The 19,939-nt window shown below is 47.5% G+C and overlaps 1 protein-coding gene across 2 annotated transcripts in view; it reads right to left on the bottom strand.

Moving 5' to 3' along the window:
* Window positions 1-19,939, bottom strand: part of CCT2 (chaperonin containing TCP1 subunit 2) — a 93,406-nt gene that overhangs the window by 43,485 nt on the left and 29,982 nt on the right. For both annotated transcript variants that reach the window (XM_085855326.1, XM_085855325.1), the window contains exons 2-3: window positions 17,598-17,666; window positions 17,174-17,239 (exon numbers count right to left, since the gene is read on the bottom strand). In XM_085855326.1, coding sequence (XP_085711452.1) covers window positions 17,174-17,239; window positions 17,598-17,666 — 135 coding nt within the window. The remainder of the gene's footprint in view (window positions 1-17,173; window positions 17,240-17,597; window positions 17,667-19,939) is intronic.

The raw sequence follows: 19,939 nt of genomic DNA on the forward strand, positions 1-19,939 counted from the left end.
TCGGTTTCAACTTATTTTTGGAGGAAATTGTGAGTTATTTGAAAAAAGTGCAAGGGTGCCAATATTTTTGGCCACGAATGTATTATCAATCAATATGAAATGGTACAGAAAGTCCAGAGAGGAACTCTTTTCAAGGTCATCAGTGACCATATGGTGATGTAATGGTCAAAAGTGACCCATTATTCAAATTGATAGTACAAAAGCATGACATCAAGAGTCGACTTACATAGAAACATATTAATGTAGACTAATGTATTACTGACTAATATGAAACAGCACCTAAAGTTTACAGCAAAACCATTTTCAAAGTCATGAGTAACCATGTGACGACGTAATAGATCATATTATGTCATCCAACTGGTCATTTTGAATCTTTCTCCAACATAGGAAAATGAGGTGTCTGATGAAAGCCAATGAAAGAAAGAAGGTTGATAACTGGAGTTTCACTGATTCAAACAATGCTTTGTTCTTCTGTGCCATCACCACTATATTCTCCCAAGATGTTGTCTGAATCACCATCTTCCGTAGGGTCGTTTAAACTTCATCGTCTTCCGTAGGGTGGCTTCAACTTCATCGTCTTCCGTAGGGTCGCTTCAACTTAATAGTCTTCCGTAGGGTCGCTTCAACTTAATCGTCTTCCGTAGGGTCGCTTCAACTTCATCGTCTTCCGTAGGGTCGCTTCTACTTCATCGTCTTCCGTAGGGTCGCTTCTACTTCATCGTCTTCCGTAGGGTCGCTTCTACTTCATCGTCTTCCGTAGGGTCGCTTCAACTTCATGGTCTGCCGTTGGGTCGCTTCAACTTCATGGTCTGCCGTTGGGTCGCTTCAACTTCATGGTCTGCCGTTGGGTCGCTTCAACTTCATCGTCTTGCGTAGGGTGGCTTCAACTTCATAGTCTTCCGTAGGGTGGCTTCAACTTCATCGTCTTCCGTAGGGTGGCTTCAACTTCATCGTCTTCCGTAGGATGGCTTCAACTTCATAGTCTTCCGTAGGATGGCTTCAACTTCATAGTCTTCCGTAGGGTGGCTTCAACTTCATCATCTTCCATAGGGTGGCTTCAACTTCATCATCTCCCATAGGGTGGCTTCAACTTCATCGTCTTCCATAGGGTGGCTTCAACTTCATAGTCTTCCATAGGGTCACTTCCGGAGAGTCGCTTCAACTTCATCATCTTCCATAGGGTCGCTTTGCCACTGTTCTCATCTTCATTCGGAAGTGGGGCTGTGTGGGACTGCTGGACTGAATTGCCGAGTACCATTCTATTCCCAGGCCATTTGCTGTCTCCTTCCAACAGTACTCTGTTGGACTTTCCCCACCAGTAGGAACGATTTGGTTGGCCCTCTTACACATTCTCCTGACAAACTGGGCCTGTTTGAGGTGATTTTCAAGTGTGCAAGGAGGTGGGAACGCACAGTTGATCTTATTTATTCTGTCCAGTGGCTTTTTCCCTTTACCACCACTTGTGTGCAAGAAGGCCTGATATCGTGCCTCATTTTTGTTGGAGGTTTTGAAGTCATACAACAAACATACATATGACGTGATGGCTGGGACGTTCATCTCATTGGACGTATGTGATCGCCATGCCATAACATGAACTGGATCAGCCTCAAGATGCTCTCAAGGCTTCACTTTGCCTTTTGTGCAGGATAATGTGAAGTCATACCCAGTTAAAGCATGAAGCCCAATCATGGCCTCAGTGAGACCGGGTTGTTTCTTCTCGAGACGGGCGGTGAGATGTGACACATCGATGTATCTTCAGTTGTTACCGGAGCCATAGTGCATGATTATGGACATATCATGCAGCCTTCCTCCGAGGCCAAGAAGTATGATGTTGACGCCTGTATCGAAGAATCGAACCAGAATGTTCCCACTAATAATGTTGCTTGCGGGGAAAGCAATGAGAGTATCGGCGTCCTCGTGCCGAACTCGAAGGTTATCTGGTTTGTCAACTTGCAGCTAGTCATTCTCATCATTCTTCATCTCCACACAATTTCCACAGTGCAAAACAGAGTTTAGCCCTCAATGATTGCTCCGTATTTGAGTTTCTCGAATCCTGCATGAAGAAACGGGCAAACTCTTCCTGAAAGCACCGTTCCACTCTGACATTGAGCCTGATCTTGCCCAGTGATGACGAACACCAGACCAATATGTTCACCTCAAAGCTTCCACATGGAATCTTTGATGGATGGTGACTGATATTCATCAAAATGCAGGAAGTGTACAAATACAAGACCCAATTGAGGCATGAATGCTAATTATCTGGTTTGAATTTCTTTTTTTCTATTTCCCCCCCTCCCCCCCAAATGTAGCCCCCAACCTTCCGCAAAATTTTCCAAATAAATAAGTGTCATTGTATGGGCACTTTGGATGACGTCACCTTTGGGGGTTGCTGTCAAAGTCAAGGCCGCTTCCAAAATTCTTGTCATTGGTCATGTACTATTCACGGGAGCTCAACGGAATATTTGAGTGATTTTACCCTTACCTTCACTCACAAAAATAAATGTCATTTTCCTGGCCCCTTATATGGAGTTTCGGGGGTCAAATCCGCACTTCCACCTCGGCAGCAATGTATATGTGCATGGCTCACAAAGTGGGTACACTACTGTTACACAAAGGGCAAAAAAAAAGTTTAGGGAAACATGAAATGCAACCCATTATGTTAATCTGCATGTATTCAAATAGCTAAATCTAAAATTTTAGACCTGCAGCACGTCCGGTTTTAAAGTTACCACTGAATATATACAACACTGTAAATACACGTTCGAATTTAGAGCTTGGCATCAGCGTTATGTACGGAATCAGATGAAAAAAAAAAAACGTAAATATTATATTTTGGGATGAGAAACAGATAATTTTTACTCTGTCTTTTTAAACAGGCTTAATACATGACAGGAAAAAGAAAAAAAACAACACATTTTGAGAGAGTACGATGTTATAAATTACGAAGAAAACACAGACGAGTTCAGTAGCAAAGAAAGCCACACTTTTAAGCGAAAAATAATGTTAAAATCGAATCTATTTCTTTCGAACTTTTGAAAATAATCACTTTAAACATGAAAAGAAAAACATAATTCTTTCCTCTCAGATCCTCACGAAGCACCAAAAAAATTGTAGCATTGGTTAAAATGAAGAATTTTCAGACAAATGCGAGTCACCTCGTTCGGCTCGGTGTCCTCACGCTGGATTCGTACGTTACGGCTCTCGCAAAGACACGGACACGAAGACAAACGCTGCGCTCGACGGGGAATGGAAATGTGCTGACATGCTTGCAAGTGCCTATTATATCCATCAATCGGGGAAGTTTGCAAGATGGCAAGGTTTTCTAATGCTAGCATTATTTGCGTCCGACAAGAGATGATGATTCGTACATAATGGGACTAACACGAAAATCAAGATGGGATTACTTGCGGTCCGAATTTTATTTTCTGATCACAATTTTGATCTATATTTTTCTGCCGTTAGACTCTGTTATATTTCCAAGAAATTAAGGGAGATTTGGAATAAAAATCATAAGAAACATTATCAACACTGGACTCCTTATTTTTCTCGATGCAGTGGACACGAAGCGTTATGTACGAATCCATTATTTCATCAGATAGGGTAGATGCCAGAAAACCCGAATAGGGAGACAGAACATCATCAAAACATAAGAGAGACACCAAAGTTCACATTCTGAGTCACCACACTCAAAATAACTGTCACATAAGAAACGTACAGTAAAATAATTTTTTTTACCAAACTGCAACATTTCTAAGGTTAAAATACCCATATTCTGTTGCTTTAATTCATCTTTAATAAAACAGGGAAATGGAGAGTATGATATTGCCGGTTTCTACAGGTTCCCCAAGATGTCCACTTTAATTTCTGACCATTGATGGTTTGTTTAAATACCTCATAATAGTTTTATGTGGAAATTCCCACAAACATACCACAGCATACCCACTTTGTGAGCCATGCACATATGTTAGATGTCCGGGGGGGGGGGGGGGGAGGTGGTGTTCCCATGCATCCATGAGGTCAAACCTTTTGCCGTCTTTCACATGAATAAATCGTCTGGGCAAAGTTCATGTTGACCGTCTATTAGTCCAGGAGCAAGGACCTGAAAAAAATGAAATCGTTCAACACTCCCTATAGATCATGTGGAGGTACTCGCTATTACCTTCAGAAAATGATTTTCGTTGTGCAGATCACCAATCTGAATGAAATTTGGCAAACTTAAAGAATTTTAGACGCTGAGTCCAAATCCACTTGTTTCCACGTCGAGGATGTGACACAATTGGTCATTTTTGGCAATTAAAGATACACCGAACATTAAAGCACGATTTTGACACAGCAATGAAGAATCACGGTTAGACTGATATGTACGTCAAAGAAAACTCTTGTGAGGTCTTAAAATGATACAATATGTTTATACAGAGCCCTATTCACTGTTACTAAAGAGGTTTACAATTAAAGGTCATAAACCGAAGCAGTTACATATTTTTACCAGCCGAAAACGTCTGGACCGACCAGACAGGCCTTCAAATTGACCAAGGCAACTTTCTGCTTAAAAGGCAGCCACACTGGCTATTAAAGGCAGTTACAGTGCCTATTAAAGACAGTTACATTGGCTATTACGGATTAAATCAAAGACAAAGAGACTGCGCGACTCAGCCTGATAAAAAGTAGAAACGCCACAAGAGGTTAACTGTCTTAGAACTCCAGTATTTCTTGCTCTGAAGCGGTTGCTGAATTAGGATCTTGACTGCTGCTATAACAAAACTCAAGTCCACTATTACATGCTAACCAACCTGAATACCACTGTGTAGTAGATCACCACAGCAAAAGCAGTGTGACACCCGCATTCACAGTTCGTCGTCGGAATCATCGTCAGTTCTGCTTTCATCATCCATACGTTCCATTTCTGCACGGGTCTGTTCATCGTTGGCGCAGTTTTGACACCCACAGCACTCTGTGGAGGACAGTCCTTTTGACCGGCAAGAACACTGGTTGGTCTTACATTTCGTCTTCTTGCAATTACATTTCGTCGCCTCAAACAGTTCCTTCGGCGATGGTGGTTTGTTCAGCCAGTGAAGAGTCAGTGCTCCGTTGCGTTCCATCCATCCGTGAAATGTAGGAGAAGGGGCTTCTATAAACCTCTCAGTCGCGTGGTGGTGGATCGCAGAGTGATAGTTCACTCTTTTGCAATGAAGCATCAGAGCGTCCCTTGTAGGCGGCAACTTCTGTTCTCCCAGCGACTGGCTGCAGAATAGCTTGTAGCGAGCCTCATCCACACTCTTCATGGTCAGCTGATTGTACATGGGGCAGACGAATTGTTCCAGGTTGTGAATGATATTCTGATCTGGCGTGAATTCTCGACCAATGCTCCCGAAACAGGTGATGAGATGGGGACTCTTCATCATCAAGTCAAATGGGCTTGTTTTGCCCTTACCGTGGAATGCACTGGTGGTATCACTCCCCATGAAATTGTGCATACCTATCAACGTATCGCAGACAGAACTTTCCAGGGCATTACTCAGCTTCCTAATGTCAACGACGATAATGTCCTTGGGACTTCCTGTGACCAGATGGAAATTTCGCGCCCGAATCGACTTCGAGTGAGCCAATGCCAACACAAACACATCAGTGTCAAAACTCTCTATGCGCACCGACTCTTCATTCTGTCCCGCGTGAGCGGCATGTAGCAGGTGCTTCGTGTCAGCTTCCTCATGGTCACATTCAAGTTCAGGTACTGACGACACAGTCATGACACCATTCGACGCCTCGATTTTCTCACATTTGCCGGCATGACTGACGTACAACAGCACGTCACCCAGTTTTGATGGAGAGATGTTTCTCGTCCACAATTCGACGATGAACTCTATCAACGCCCCCTTGTTGGCACCGCTCAGGAGATAATTGGCCCACTGTTTTGGAAGGGCTTGATCACGTCTGCAGATGGTTCGTACCTGAAGATCGCCCGCCCTGCCCGCTCGTCTGGCGTGCTCCAGGCACTTGATGCTGATACATGGGTAAGTATCAAACACCACGTCCAGTCTCGAAGATTGGTTATGTCGTGCTATGGCCACTACGATGTTCAGCACCATCTCTTCCAGTTTGCCGAAAGTGTTATGCAGTGAACCAGCCTTTATCGCCTGAATAACGGCCATTCCATCCACAATTGTTGCACCTTGGATAGGCCGAGCGTCCACACGGCAATCGGGCCACAGTTTCAGTATGTGGTTGCGGAGTTTGGCTTTGTCCGTCTTAGCAATCGAACCATCACCGGATGCCAGCGGGAAAGATATGTTTGCCAGTGTGTACGTGAACAGATCGTGGAGTGTTACATTGCTTTACTCGCCAATCAACAGCAGTCGTGTGAAAAGACGACGTTCATTCGAAATTTCAACCTTCGGCGTCTGCTGGTGGGGAGTCGCCGACTTGCCTCGCGCCTTCGAGAAAGTTGCCAATTTGGCCTTCAAAATCGGACTGAAGAATGGAACCTCACCTGAGAGAAGCCGATCACGCATGAATTGCACGACAGCATTCTCTCCCTTGACATACGCGTTCATCAAGTCCGCGGAAGTGGCTGGCGGTGCGATGACACCTTAACTAATATTGACGAGTTCAAGGTGAGCGCCGGAGAAAGGGTTAATCATTTGAAGTACTGTGTCCATCACTTGTACCACCACTGCTTCGTTCTTCTTCGAGCTCGACACATCCAAATCCTTTCTCGTTCGGGGCTCGTTGTGGATACCCGCCATGGACTCACATTTCCTTGCGATTTCCACACGTGCTGGTTGGGACAGGATCCACTTCTTCACAGCTGTGCTTTTCTGAGTGTAACCAATGATGCCTCCACTGGTCTTGCTGTCACTATTTAATGTCTGCTCTATGATCTGATCACACGCAACACGACTAAATCCATAACGAGAACGCCGTTGGGCAGTCCATTTGCCGTCCATGAACGCTTGATAGGTGTCTGGGTGGGAGTGCTCCAGCCTGGCTATTTCCAGCCAGTAAACGGGTAAGTACCTTGCATAGTTTAGGTGATCGTACGCAAAGTACCAGGGCATTGATGCTCTCGTGATCGAAAGGTGTTTCGGCCAGTTCGAAGTACGAGTTGCCCGTATAAGCTCTAGTGCTAGCTCCACCATTTCCAAGTAGGGCCATGTAATGTCCACACTTTGGTGTTTGTTCAGGTCATCCCTCACCATGAGTGCTCCCGAGTATAGAACATGTAAATTGAGGTCTGAGTCACCCTGCTTGTGGACCCTGGCTGGCTTCATCCTCTGTAGTTGACTGTTTCTGTTGTAGAGCTACTGTCTACAACAGCAGCCTGAGCAATGGAAGGAATATCAATGTCCTTCATGTACACCACTTCTCTCTCAGAAATTTTAGTGGACGATAGAAAATCATGTCTGGGTACCATTCCTGCAGTCTTTTCTTCAGTCTTGTTGCCTGGTAGTTGGCCTTATCCTGACCTTCGCATACTCTGAGTAGGTCATTGAACATCTCACACAACTTCTTCATATGTATAGATTGCTTTCCATCAATGAGTCTTACTTGGATTACTTTATCACAGAAAATGTCAAATGTTGAGTCATAGTTCACTTTCTGAGTTTGGAGTTTACTTTCACTCTGTCTGTGGTATGTGTCATTCACATACTCATAATAACATTTATGGTGATAACAAACTGCCAGCGCCACACAGTCTTTATCCTTTATAGTAGTCATTATTCTCACATCACGTTCATCTCTCCTCTGCTCAGCAGTTTCCCTCAGCTTTCCTCCATCCTGTGTTTCTGCCAGGGACAACTGATCACGTTGAGATTTTCCTTTGACACGGATGAATTTGTCTTTTTTCTGGCATATCACACAAATTATTGGCAGTCCACCAGATGATTTGCCAGCCACCCTTTCTACAGAGGTTCTGAGGGATTTTCTACGTATTTTGTGGCATGAGTGCCCCTCTTCTTCCAGTCTGCCCACCACCTCACTGGCTCCAGCAGAAACTGCAGTCGTGCTGGCTTCCGATTTCCTTTTCCTGGCTTCAGTACGTTTTATATGATCCTTGTCACAAAACGATGCATAGCAGAACCGGTGACGGCCGGCATCCGCAGGAGGATCAGTCATTGGCAGCAGTTTCATAATTTGATCAACCAGCCAACGGAATTTGTTGATAGTTTCACTATCTGTGACATCGCACCAAGCCTTCGCACACTCACATACCTTAAGCCAGCTCTTATCCGTGAATTGCGTCACTTTCTCATCATCCTCCCCGCCCAAGTGTATGAAACAACGCATAATTGGTTGTTGAAAGACCAAAAATCACTCGAAATCACCAGACAACCATGGGCGCCGCCATCTTGATTTGTTGTTTCCTGGTCGTTTACTCCGCGATTACAAGCATGCCATGACAACTTCACGGCGGTAATTTCAAATGGTAATAACTGTCGGTGTGTCAACTTGTGCATATGGAAACAAGTAGGAATTTCAATGGTGTGTTCTCATGAATGTACAGGGTGAATTTCGTTTAGATTGGTGATCTGCACAACAAAACTGAATGAACCGACCCACCTCCACATGACCTACTACAGAAAAGGTTTGACTTGACAGGGTGGTAGAATATGCCCTATAGAACACCTCCAGGTAGTATGTGGTTTCAAATTGTGGTATCATTAAAATTCTACAGGCCATTATACATACCAAGGGAGCTTACCAAGAGGGTCACTGTGGGCTCGCAAAATTTAGGGGTGGGGTAACGTAAACGTGAATATCTTTGTCGAGACTCAACCAATTTTCAATATTGAGGTATCATTGGCTTCGTATTATAATTCTCATTCAGAATATGTATAGAAATGTCGATATTCGTTCAATTGTACAACCACAAGAGGTAAAAATCACAAACAAATCAAATATTATGGGCTTTATTTAATATTTTAGGCATTTTTTAGAGCATACTAAGTTGTCAAGTCAAACTTTTCTGTAGTGGGTGTTGAACAATTGAATTTTTCACAGGTTCATGCTGCTGGACTGAAAAAATGCTGTTAAGTCTATTTTTTTATGAAATGCTTATGGACGAGATAATTACAAAAATAAAGTTAAAAAATGTCATCTATCTATAATTCCAGCAAAGTGTGTGTGTGTCTGTGCGTGTGCGTGTCTGTGCGTGTGCGTGTCTGTGCGTGTGCGTGTCTGTGCGTGTGCGTGTCTGTGCGTGTGCGTGTCTGTGCGTGTGCGTGTCTGTGCGTGTGCGTGTCTGTGCGTGTGCGTGTCTGTGCGTGTGCGTGTCTGTGCGTGTGCGTGTCTGTGCGTGTGCGTGTCTGTGCGTGTGCGTGTGCGTGCGTGTGCGTGTGCGTGTCTGTGCGTGTGCGTGTCTGTGCGTGTGCGTGTCTGTGCGTGTGCGTGTCTGTGCGTGTGCGTGTCTGTGCGTGTGCGTGTCTGTGCGTGTGCGTGTCTGTGCGTGTGCGTGTCTGTGCGTGTGCGTGTCTGTGCGTGTGCGTGTCTGTGCGTGTGCGTGTCTGTGCGTGTGCGTGTCTGTGCGTGTGCGTGTCTGTGCGTGTGCGTGTCTGTGCGTGTGCGTGTCTGTGCGTGTGCGTGTCTGTGCGTGTGCGTGTCTGTGCGTGTGCGTGTCTGTGCGTGTGCGTGTCTGTGCGTGTGCGTGTCTGTGCGTGTGCGTGTCTGTGCGTGTGCGTGTCTGTGCGTGTGCGTGTCTGTGCGTGTGCGTGTCTGTGCGTGTGCGTGTGCGTGTCTGTGCGTGTGCGTGTCTGTGCGTGTGCGTGTCTGTGCGTGTGCGTGTGCGTGTCTGTGCGTGTGCGTGTGCGTGTCTGTGCGTGTGCGTGTGCGTGTCTGTGCGTGTGCGTGTCTGTGCGTGTGCGTGTCTGTGCGTGTGCGTGTGCGTGTCTGTGCGTGTGCGTGTCTGTGCGTGTGCGTGTCTGTGCGTGTGCGTGTCTGTGCGTGTGCGTGTGCGTGTCTGTGCGTGTGCGTGTGCGTGTCTGTGCGTGTGCGTGTCTGTGCGTGTGCGTGTGCGTGTCTGTGCGTGTGCGTGTCTGTGCGTGTGCGTGTCTGTGCGTGTGCGTGTCTGTGCGTGTGCGTGTGCGTGTGCGTGTCTGTGCGTGTGCGTGTGCGTGTCTGTGCGTGTGCGTGTGCGTGTGCGTGTGCGTGTGCGTGTGCGTGTGCGTGTGCGTGTCTGTGCGTGTGCGTGTCTGTGCGTGTGCGTGTCTGTGCGTGTGCGTGTCTGTGCGTGTGCGTGTCTGTGCGTGTGCGTGTGCGTGTGCGTGTGCGTGTGCGTGTGCGTGTGCGTGTCTGTGCGTGTGCGTGTCTGTGCGTGTGCGTGTCTGTGCGTGTGCGTGTCTGTGCGTGTGCGTGTCTGTGCGTGTGCGTGTCTGTGCGTGTGCGTGTCTGTGCGTGTGCGTGTCTGTGCGTGTGCGTGTCTGTGCGTGTGCGTGTCTGTGCGTGTGCGTGTCTGTGCGTGTGCGTGTCTGTGCGTGTGCGTGTCTGTGCGTGTGCGTGTCTGTGCGTGTGCGTGTCTGTGCGTGTGCGTGTCTGTGCGTGTGCGTGTCTGTGCGTGTGCGTGTCTGTGCGTGTGCGTGTCTGTGCGTGTGCGTGTCTGTGCGTGTGCGTGTCTGTGCGTGTGCGTGTCTGTGCGTGTGCGTGTCTGTGCGTGTGCGTGTCTGTGCGTGTGCGTGTCTGTGCGTGTGCGTGTCTGTGCGTGTGCGTGTCTGTGCGTGTGCGTGTCTGTGCGTGTGCGTGTCTGTGCGTGTGCGTGTCTGTGCGTGTGCGTGTGCGTGTGCGTGTGCGTGTCTGTGCGTGTGCGTGTGCGTGTCTGTGCGTGTGCGTGTGCGTGTCTGTGCGTGTGCGTGTGCGTGTCTGTGCGTGTGCGTGCGTGTGCGTGTCTGTGCGTGTGCGTGCGTGTGCGTGTGCGTGTGCGTGCGTGTGCGTGTGCCTGTGCGTGTGCGTGTCTGTGCGTGTGCGTGTGCCTGTGCGTGTGCGTGTCTGTGCGTGTGCGTGTCTGTGCGTGTGCGTGTCTGTGCGTGTGCGTGTCTGTGCGTGTGCGTGTCTGTGCGTGTGCGTGCGTGTGCGTGTGCGTGTCTGTGCGTGTGCGTGTCTGTGCGTGTGCGTGTCTGTGCGTGTGCGTGTGCGTGTCTGTGCGTGTGCGTGTGCGTGTCTGTGCGTGTGCGTGTCTGTGCGTGTGCGTGTCTGTGCGTGTGCGTGTCTGTGCGTGTGCGTGTCTGTGCGTGTGCGTGTCTGTGCGTGTGCGTGCGTGTGCGTGTCTGTGCGTGTGCGTGCGTGTGCGTGTGCGTGTGCGTGCGTGTGCGTGTGCCTGTGCGTGTGCGTGTCTGTGCGTGTGCGTGTGCCTGTGCGTGTGCGTGTCTGTGCGTGTGCGTGTCTGTGCGTGTCTGTGCGTGTGCGTGCGTGTGCGTGTGCGTGTCTGTGCGTGTCTGTGCGTGTGCGTGTCTGTGCGTGTGCGTGTCTGTGCGTGTGCGTGTGCGTGTCTGTGCGTGTGCGTGTGCGTGTCTGTGCGTGTGCGTGTCTGTGCGTGTGCGTGTCTGTGCGTGTGCGTGTCTGTGCGTGTGCGTGTCTGTGCGTGTGCGTGTCTGTGCGTGTGCGTGTCTGTGCGTGTGCGTGTCTGTGCGTGTGCGTGTCTGTGCGTGTGCGTGTCTGTGCGTGTGCGTGTCTGTGCGTGTGCGTGTCTGTGCGTGTGCGTGTCTGTGCGTGTGCGTGTCTGTGCGTGTGCGTGTCTGTGCGTGTGCGTGTCTGTGCGTGTGCGTGTCTGTGCGTGTGCGTGTCTGTGCGTGCGCGTGTCTGTGCGTGCGCGTGTCTGTGCGTGCGCGTGTCTGTGCGTGCGCGTGTCTGTGCGTGCGCGTGTCTGTGCGTGCGCGTGCGTGCGTGCGCGTGCGTGCGTGTCTGTGCGTGCGCGTGCGTGTCTGTGCGTGCGCGTGCGTGTCTGTGCGTGCGCGTGCGTGTCTGTGCGTGTGCGTGTCTGTGCGTGTGCGTGTCTGTGCGTGTGCGTGTCTGTGCGTGTGCGTGTCTGTGCGTGTGCGTGTCTGTGCGTGTGCGTGTCTGTGCGTGTGCGTGTCTGTGCGTGTGCGTGTCTGTGCGTGTGCGTGTCTGTGCGTGTGCGTGTCTGTGCGTGTGCGTGTCTGTGCGTGTGCGTGTCTGTGCGTGTGCGTGTCTGTGCGTGTGCGTGTCTGTGCGTGTGCGTGTCTGTGCGTGTGCGTGTGCGTGTCTGTGCGTGTGCGTGTCTGTGCGTGTGCGTGTCTGTGCGTGTGCGTGTCTGTGCGTGTGCGTGTCTGTGCGTGTGCGTGTCTGTGCGTGTGCGTGTCTGTGCGTGTGCGTGTCTGTGCGTGTGCGTGTCTGTGCGTGTGCGTGTCTGTGCGTGTGCGTGTCTGTGCGTGTGCGTGTCTGTGCGTGTGCGTGTGCGTGTCTGTGCGTGTGCGTGTGCGTGTCTGTGCGTGTGCGTGTGCGTGTCTGTGCGTGTGCGTGTGCGTGTCTGTGCGTGTGCGTGCGTGTGCGTGTCTGTGCGTGTGCGTGTCTGTGCGTGTGCGTGTCTGTGCGTGTGCGTGTCTGTGCGTGTGCGTGTGCCTGTGCGTGTGCGTGTCTGTGCGTGTGCGTGTGCCTGTGCGTGTGCGTGTCTGTGCGTGTGCGTGTCTGTGCGTGTGCGTGTCTGTGCGTGTGCGTGTCTGTGCGTGTGCGTGCGTGTGCGTGTGCGTGTCTGTGCGTGTGCGTGTCTGTGCGTGTGCGTGTCTGTGCGTGTGCGTGCGTGTGCGTGTGCGTGTCTGTGCGTGTGCGTGTCTGTGCGTGTGCGTGTGCGTGTCTGTGCGTGTGCGTGTGCGTGTCTGTGCGTGTGCGTGTCTGTGCGTGTGCGTGTCTGTGCGTGTGCGTGTCTGTGCGTGTGCGTGTCTGTGCGTGTGCGTGTCTGTGCGTGTGCGTGTCTGTGCGTGTGCGTGTCTGTGCGTGTGCGTGTCTGTGCGTGTGCGTGTCTGTGCGTGTGCGTGTCTGTGCGTGTGCGTGTCTGTGCGTGTGCGTGTCTGTGCGTGTGCGTGTCTGTGCGTGTGCGTGTCTGTGCGTGCGCGTGTCTGTGCGTGCGCGTGTCTGTGCGTGCGCGTGTCTGTGCGTGCGCGTGTCTGTGCGTGCGCGTGTCTGTGCGTGCGCGTGCGTGCGTGCGCGTGCGTGCGTGTCTGTGCGTGCGCGTGCGTGTCTGTGCGTGCGCGTGCGTGTCTGTGCGTGTGCGTGTCTGTGCGTGTGCGTGTCTGTGCGTGTGCGTGTCTGTGCGTGTGCGTGTCTGTGCGTGTGCGTGTCTGTGCGTGTGCGTGTCTGTGCGTGTGCGTGTCTGTGCGTGTGCGTGTCTGTGCGTGTGCGTGTCTGTGCGTGTGCGTGTCTGTGCGTGTGCGTGTCTGTGCGTGTGCGTGTCTGTGCGTGTGCGTGTCTGTGCGTGTGCGTGTCTGTGCGTGTGCGTGTCTGTGCGTGTGCGTGTCTGTGCGTGTGCGTGTCTGTGCGTGTGCGTGTCTGTGCGTGTGCGTGTCTGTGCGTGTGCGTGTCTGTGCGTGTGCGTGTCTGTGCGTGTGCGTGTGCGTGTGCGTGTGCGTGTGCGTGTGCGTGTGCGTGTCTGTGCGTGTGCGTGTCTGTGCGTGTGCGTGTCTGTGCGTGTGCGTGTCTGTGCGTGTGCGTGTCTGTGCGTGTGCGTGTCTGTGCGTGTGCGTGTCTGTGCGTGTGCGTGTCTGTGCGTGTGCGTGTGCGTGTGCGTGTGCGTGTCTGTGCGTGTGCGTGTGTGTGCGTGTGCGTGTGTGTGCGTGTCTGTGTGTGTGCGTGTCTGTGTGTGTGCGTGTCTGTGTGTGTGCGTGTCTGTGTGTGTGTGCGTGTCTGTGTGTGTGCGTGTCTGTGTGTGTGCGTGTCTGTGTGTGTGCGTGTCTGTGTGTGTGCGTGTCTGTGTGTGCGTGTCAGTGACCGCTGTTTCTCGACAACCGCTGGTCCGATCTAATTGAAACTTGCCAGGTATATTGCTGGGGCCCTGAGGATGTGCTTTTTTCAAGGTTTGATATTAATCGGACAAGTGCTTCCCAAGTTATGGCCATTTATTTACCAAACCAATGACAAGACACGTTGTTGCGTGGGCGTGGCCGATAGGGAAGGGAAGCTCAGCCGCGTTCCCCATTACGGGTTACAACGTATGGACTTCCAGAGAGTGACGACTTCGTGTATTCTAATAATTTCTCGATTTCTTATGCGCATTTATCGATAAACACAATGCCCCAAGTTATGATCGTTTTCATATTAGACGGTGCATAAATTTCGGTAACATCAGAGTGCTGGTGTGCTCGGAACCAGGAAGTAATTTTTTTTCTCTCTCTTCTCTTCTCTTTTTGTTTTTCCTTGCGACGACATTGCGAAAAGGTAAAATACGTCGGCGCTAATTGAATAATTGGGTATTAAAATTAAATTGCGAATAATCGTAACTGCGAATAATATGGGAACATCTGGGCCACGCACGTACGGGCACGTGAGAGTGAAGAAACGGCCTGTGTGGTTGTTGTTTGTTGCTTGCGGTTTGAATATTTATTTATTAATCTTTTTATATATTTTTTTTTTACGGGCACGTACTAGTGTTAATAATGATGGTAAAAGAGGCTGTGGGTTAACATAGTTGCTTTTCTGTGTCATTCCAGATTGAACATCTGAAAGAATCCTACTAGCCAACTGAAGCAATGGCCAGTTCAGAGTCAGGCAGTAGTGCAACTATTACCTGTAAAGAGACAGAAGTTGACTAACTTTCACAAGTGCATAATTTGTCAGATGGACTCAAACGAGACATTGAGGAAAGCCCGAGATACCTTCATACAGACACTTGTTGCAGCACTGGAACTCCGACGAGATGAAGTATACGAACGTTTAAAATCAGATTTTGACAGTTTGGCAACCGCGGATGTTAAATGGCACTCAAATTGCTACGAAAAATGGACAAGCAAAGAAAACCTGCGTTACATGCAAAGGGGAAGATCTGCATTCTCACCGACACCAGCAGAAGAATCTAAGCTTGGCACACAAACTAGGACCTGAGCTGTGTAATACTTTACCGGGCTTCCACGCACTCACTGGGTGCGATTCAAACAGTGCACTCTCAGGACTGGCAAGAAAAAGGGTTTCAATGTCTTACTTGACAGTAAAGAGCATCAGACCAGTCTGGGACAGCTTGGAGAAGAACCCGAGCTCAGCAACAGCACTTCAGAAGCATGCAAAGCCTTCATATGTGCAATGTACTCAACAACCAAGGGGGCTGGGAGTAAAGTGAACAATGTGAGATACTGGCAGTTCTGTCAAAAGGGACAAAGAACTGAAAATCTCCCCCCTACATTCGACAGCTTACAGCAACATATGAAGCGAGGAAATTACCAGGCCTATGTATGGAAGAGAGCATTGGAGCCTACACAGAGCCTTCCACCAGCAGCTGGACATGGCTGGAAAATTCAGGATGGTGCCCTGTAGCCTGTGCTCATGACCAAAGATCCAGCACCACCGGGTCTTCCGGAGCTGACTGTCTGTTACTGCAAGAAGTCTATGTCGCCGAGCCGACTGCACATGCAGAACCAACCACATGCCATGCACAGAAGCATGTGCATGTATGGCCGAAGAAACTTGTGAAAAGCCAAGAACAATCTTTGAATCCAGTGGTGAAGAAGACGCTGACTAAAAGATACAACAGATGACATCTTCATGCTTCCATGGTGAATGTGATTCCTTGTTGCCAGACACAAATATTACAAACCGCTCTGACGAATGTGCTTCCGTGCAACCATGCACAACTATTATGATTCGCTCTCACTAATGTGCTTCTGTGTTGTCATGCACAGCTCCCAGTGTCGACCATGATAACTATTATCATCCACTATGATGAATGAGTAGCTTTCGTGCTGCCAGAGACAACTATTATACTCGGCTTTCACTAATGTACTTCCGTGTTGCCAAAGACAACTATTATGCTCGGCTCTGATGTATGTGCTTCCGTGTTGCAATACACTAGTAAAAGACGAACACTAAAAATAACAGTTGCAGTTTTCTTTATGTGTGCCTCTGTATGTATATGAATTTCTGCAGAACAATACTTTCTTAAGCGTTTGATTTCCAAAATGTATACATACCAGTAGTAATTGAGAAACACCATTCACCTTCATATGAGAACACAATTAAAAATGTCAGAAAGTTTGAATTAGTGTGATATTTTAGCTTTGGTGATGCCATGGCAAAGGCCATTTTCAAATAACTGTACATACTCTGATAGAGAATTATAATAGGAAGCCAATGATAACACAATATTGAAAATTGGTTGAGTCTAGACAAAGATATTCATGTTTACGTTACCCCTCCCCCAAAATTTTGCAAGCCCACAGTGACCCTCTTGGTAAGTACCCTTGGTATGTATAATGCCCTGTAGAATTTTAATGATACCACAATTTGAAACCACATACTACCTGGAGGTGTTCTATAGGGTCTATTCTACCACCTTGTCAAGTCAAACCTTTTCTGGAGGGGGTGTTGAACGAATTTCCTTATTTGGCCTCATATGAGAAATGGCTGCTGGACTATATCTACCCTGTTTAGCATCCCGTGCGGGCACAGGAAACTTGCTAGTGCTTCAAAAACAACTACATGACTTCAAAACAACAGTCGTAATATTTTTTCTGGTCTTGTCTGCATATTGTTGCATAATTTTGCGTAAACAATGTTGACCGACGCTAATCAAAGTTCCAACATGAAGCCACAAACTGCTCTTTATATTTTCTGTGCAACAAGCTTCTGCAGAGCTCAGAACCACCAAGTCATTTGTCACCTCACATGTGATGTTTTGGGCAAATAATGAAAACTTTGAATAGTAATATTTAACAGGTGTATAAGAAAGCCTCAGTTGTATTTTGAGAACAAATTTCGATTTTCCATTCCACTGGTTGAACAACGTTATTTTACACAAATGTCACATTTCTTCTCCTTCCATCAATGTCACACCGAGTACGATGGGAATGTAAAGAATGACGGACATCTCATCAGGAAGGAAAGCTTGTGCGAAACAGAGACATCGACGCGACCAATGCAGTAATCGGTTGAACTATGTATCAAATGCAATTAAAATAAGCAAATTCAATTAAACTAAAAGCAAGGATGCCGAGGGTGTGACCCGAGTCAAAATAACAACACTCACCATTCCTTTTGGTCCAAGGGTGCTTTTGACAAGGTCACCCACTGCAATGGCTCCAATAAAGGAAGACTGCAAGAAAAATGTAGTTACCGGTCTCTTCTTTTGAAGCATAAAAGTACAGTTCTGGGAGCATGCATTAATGTTATTTTCCAATATTGAATATGCCCTGTCAACTTATTACATCTCTCGTCAAACTGAAAGCAAATATTCAAAAACATCCTTTAACGAAAGCAAACAACCGATTAGGAATTTCAATTCCTCCATCAAAAGTTCCCGAGAAAGTGTCAAGATGGATACAGCTCAAACGTGACATTCGAGTTTTCAATGAAAATCTAATTCAATATGCCCAACCCTTATATCTCATATCACAGCAAGAGGGAGTTTGGAAAGAGGAGTCTAAATGTGAACACTTTACACAATAGCTTACCAAACGGGCCGTCTCTGCCTTTTCCTCATCAGCTCCTGGCTTGAAGATGTTGACTGGATTCAGGGACACCTAAGACGATCAAATTGCAAAATTAAAATTAACAAGCAAAAGTACCTGTCCTCAGTGACATGAAAAATTTAAGTTAATCGATCAATTTAAATTATTTTGTGGACTTCAAAAAGGTTAATTGTGTTGCACTCTTGTTTTCCATCAGAGCCAAAGCTCTGAGCTACTTACTTATCGCACTCACCACAAAATGGTGATGCAACATCAGGTGGCGAAGTGTGGATTTGCTAAAAAGAGGGCAAAATATAGCTATTTTAAATTGTGTTACTCCATGAAGATCTGTATTGAATCGACATTCATCCAGATTTTCATGTTGATTTTAAAGAATGCTTGAAGGGACAATAAAGTGACTGACTATATTGCATCAAAAAAGGTGATGTTATCAAACCCAGCACAGGAAGCGGCCACCATAAACAAGAGGCAGAGGAACGCACGGAGACACACCACGGTTCACAATATGTATAAGATATACAAGCACTTAACGATCATGCAATTACCAATAAGAGGAAAAACGAAAAGTTTTGTACGAGGTATTCTACAAGTTATACAACAGATTCCTTAAGACGAATGGATTCCTGGAGCTATCATTTATCATTCTATTATTAGTCAACCAAAACTGTCAGCCATAGAGCAGTCATCCCCTCTTTGACAAGCAACTCTGATTCACAGCAGGCTGAATGCCAGGTGAAACTAACTTTTTTCCCCATCTTGAAACACTAAAGTTGAAATATGGAAAGGAAGCGGTGGCCTCCGGCTGATCGCGAGCTGTATTGTCCGGGGTTTGTTTCCATGAAGAATCATGGCAAAGCGGTCTAAAAATTAACCAACAACTTTTGCAATAAAAAAATTTGACGATGACACCGATATTCCCAATAAAGAAGGCATTAACGACAGGATAAACATCATGGAGGTCGATTTGGGAATTTTGAGTGGTCACAAAACATTATCAGCCAATGAACATCAGCAATGATAATCGTGGTCAAAGCACCATGGCAGTGCACCAAGCTATAATACAAGGACATTTTCATTAAGATACTTTGTGTATTGTCTTTGGTACCGTTCATGAGGATTTTTAGCTGGCAACTATCACAAGGAGAGGAAGGGTGGAGGATACTGGGTCGCTGACCAAATGACGGCACCACAAGTAAGAATTATGGAGACAAAATATTTAGCATTTTCCATAACGACTGGCTTTAGCCTGATGACTCTTTTTCAACAACACAAGTCGGTCTTTCATTACAATAGTGCCCTTGAGTGAAATAACATATTGCACGACATTGCAATTTCATCAGTTGCTATTGGTTGTAATTGGCATTTGTGAGTTCCAGAAGGTGGAAAGGAACCCGCTCAAGATTCGTATCCACCTCCATTTCAGTGAAGGATCACGTTTCAAGGACCAAGTTGTGAAGTTCCATTGTTCTCATATCGTTGTTCTGAAGGTTATTTTCAGGAATGTCACTGAAACCTCGACAGCCTCCAGTTGTAGTTAGTTTGTTGTACTATTCCCTGCTATAGTTTTCAAGATCGCAGTGAGGTTCTGTTTTATTATTCTCATTGCTCCAACTATCACAGGCACAATGTTGGCACTCCTCAGCTTCCAGGTTTTTATTTTTAACTTCAATTTTCAGATCCTATAATTTGGTAATTTCCCCAATTTACACGTTATTTAGACCAAAGTCACTGGGTAGACACCTCGACTCGCAATGCATCCTTTTTGTATCCAAGTACTATGTCCGATCGCAATACTTTGTTTTCTATCTTTATGCTTAATGGGCTGGTCAGGTTATATGTGAGCATAACATCCTCATTTTCAACAATCACTTTTGGTTCATGCTTTCATTATTTTTTCAGACAGGGATATTGAAGATTTTTCAGATGTTCCAGTGGATTACTCTACGTACCTTGTTGTGCCTTTGCGTGTGCAGCTGCTGTTCTGACATGAGTGTTTTCACATCCCGAGAGAAGGTGATTGTGCTGTTTCTATCTTGCAGAATCTACACTTGTCCAATTGACTCAGTCCTGTCATCTTAAAGCCATTTGTATAATGTCCATGAACTTGGCCATTTATTATGACTCATTCTCCATCACAGTTAAGCTGACCTCTTAGCCAATCCAATAGGCCTTTTCTGTCGAGCTCTTTTTTAAAATCTTCCTCTTCTGTTGTTCTCCCAGTTGTCAATGCATACTGTATGTCTATATCTGTTGATATTTCATTTAAAAATTTTCCTTTGTCTTCTTTGCAATCATTGGGGCTGTAGTCGTTGCCGTTTTGATTT

Source organism: Eptatretus burgeri, chromosome 14, assembly GCF_056783735.1.
Source record: "Eptatretus burgeri isolate ZD-2024b chromosome 14, Ebu_testis_v1, whole genome shotgun sequence".
Taxonomy (NCBI): Eukaryota; Metazoa; Chordata; class Myxini; order Myxiniformes; family Myxinidae; genus Eptatretus; species Eptatretus burgeri.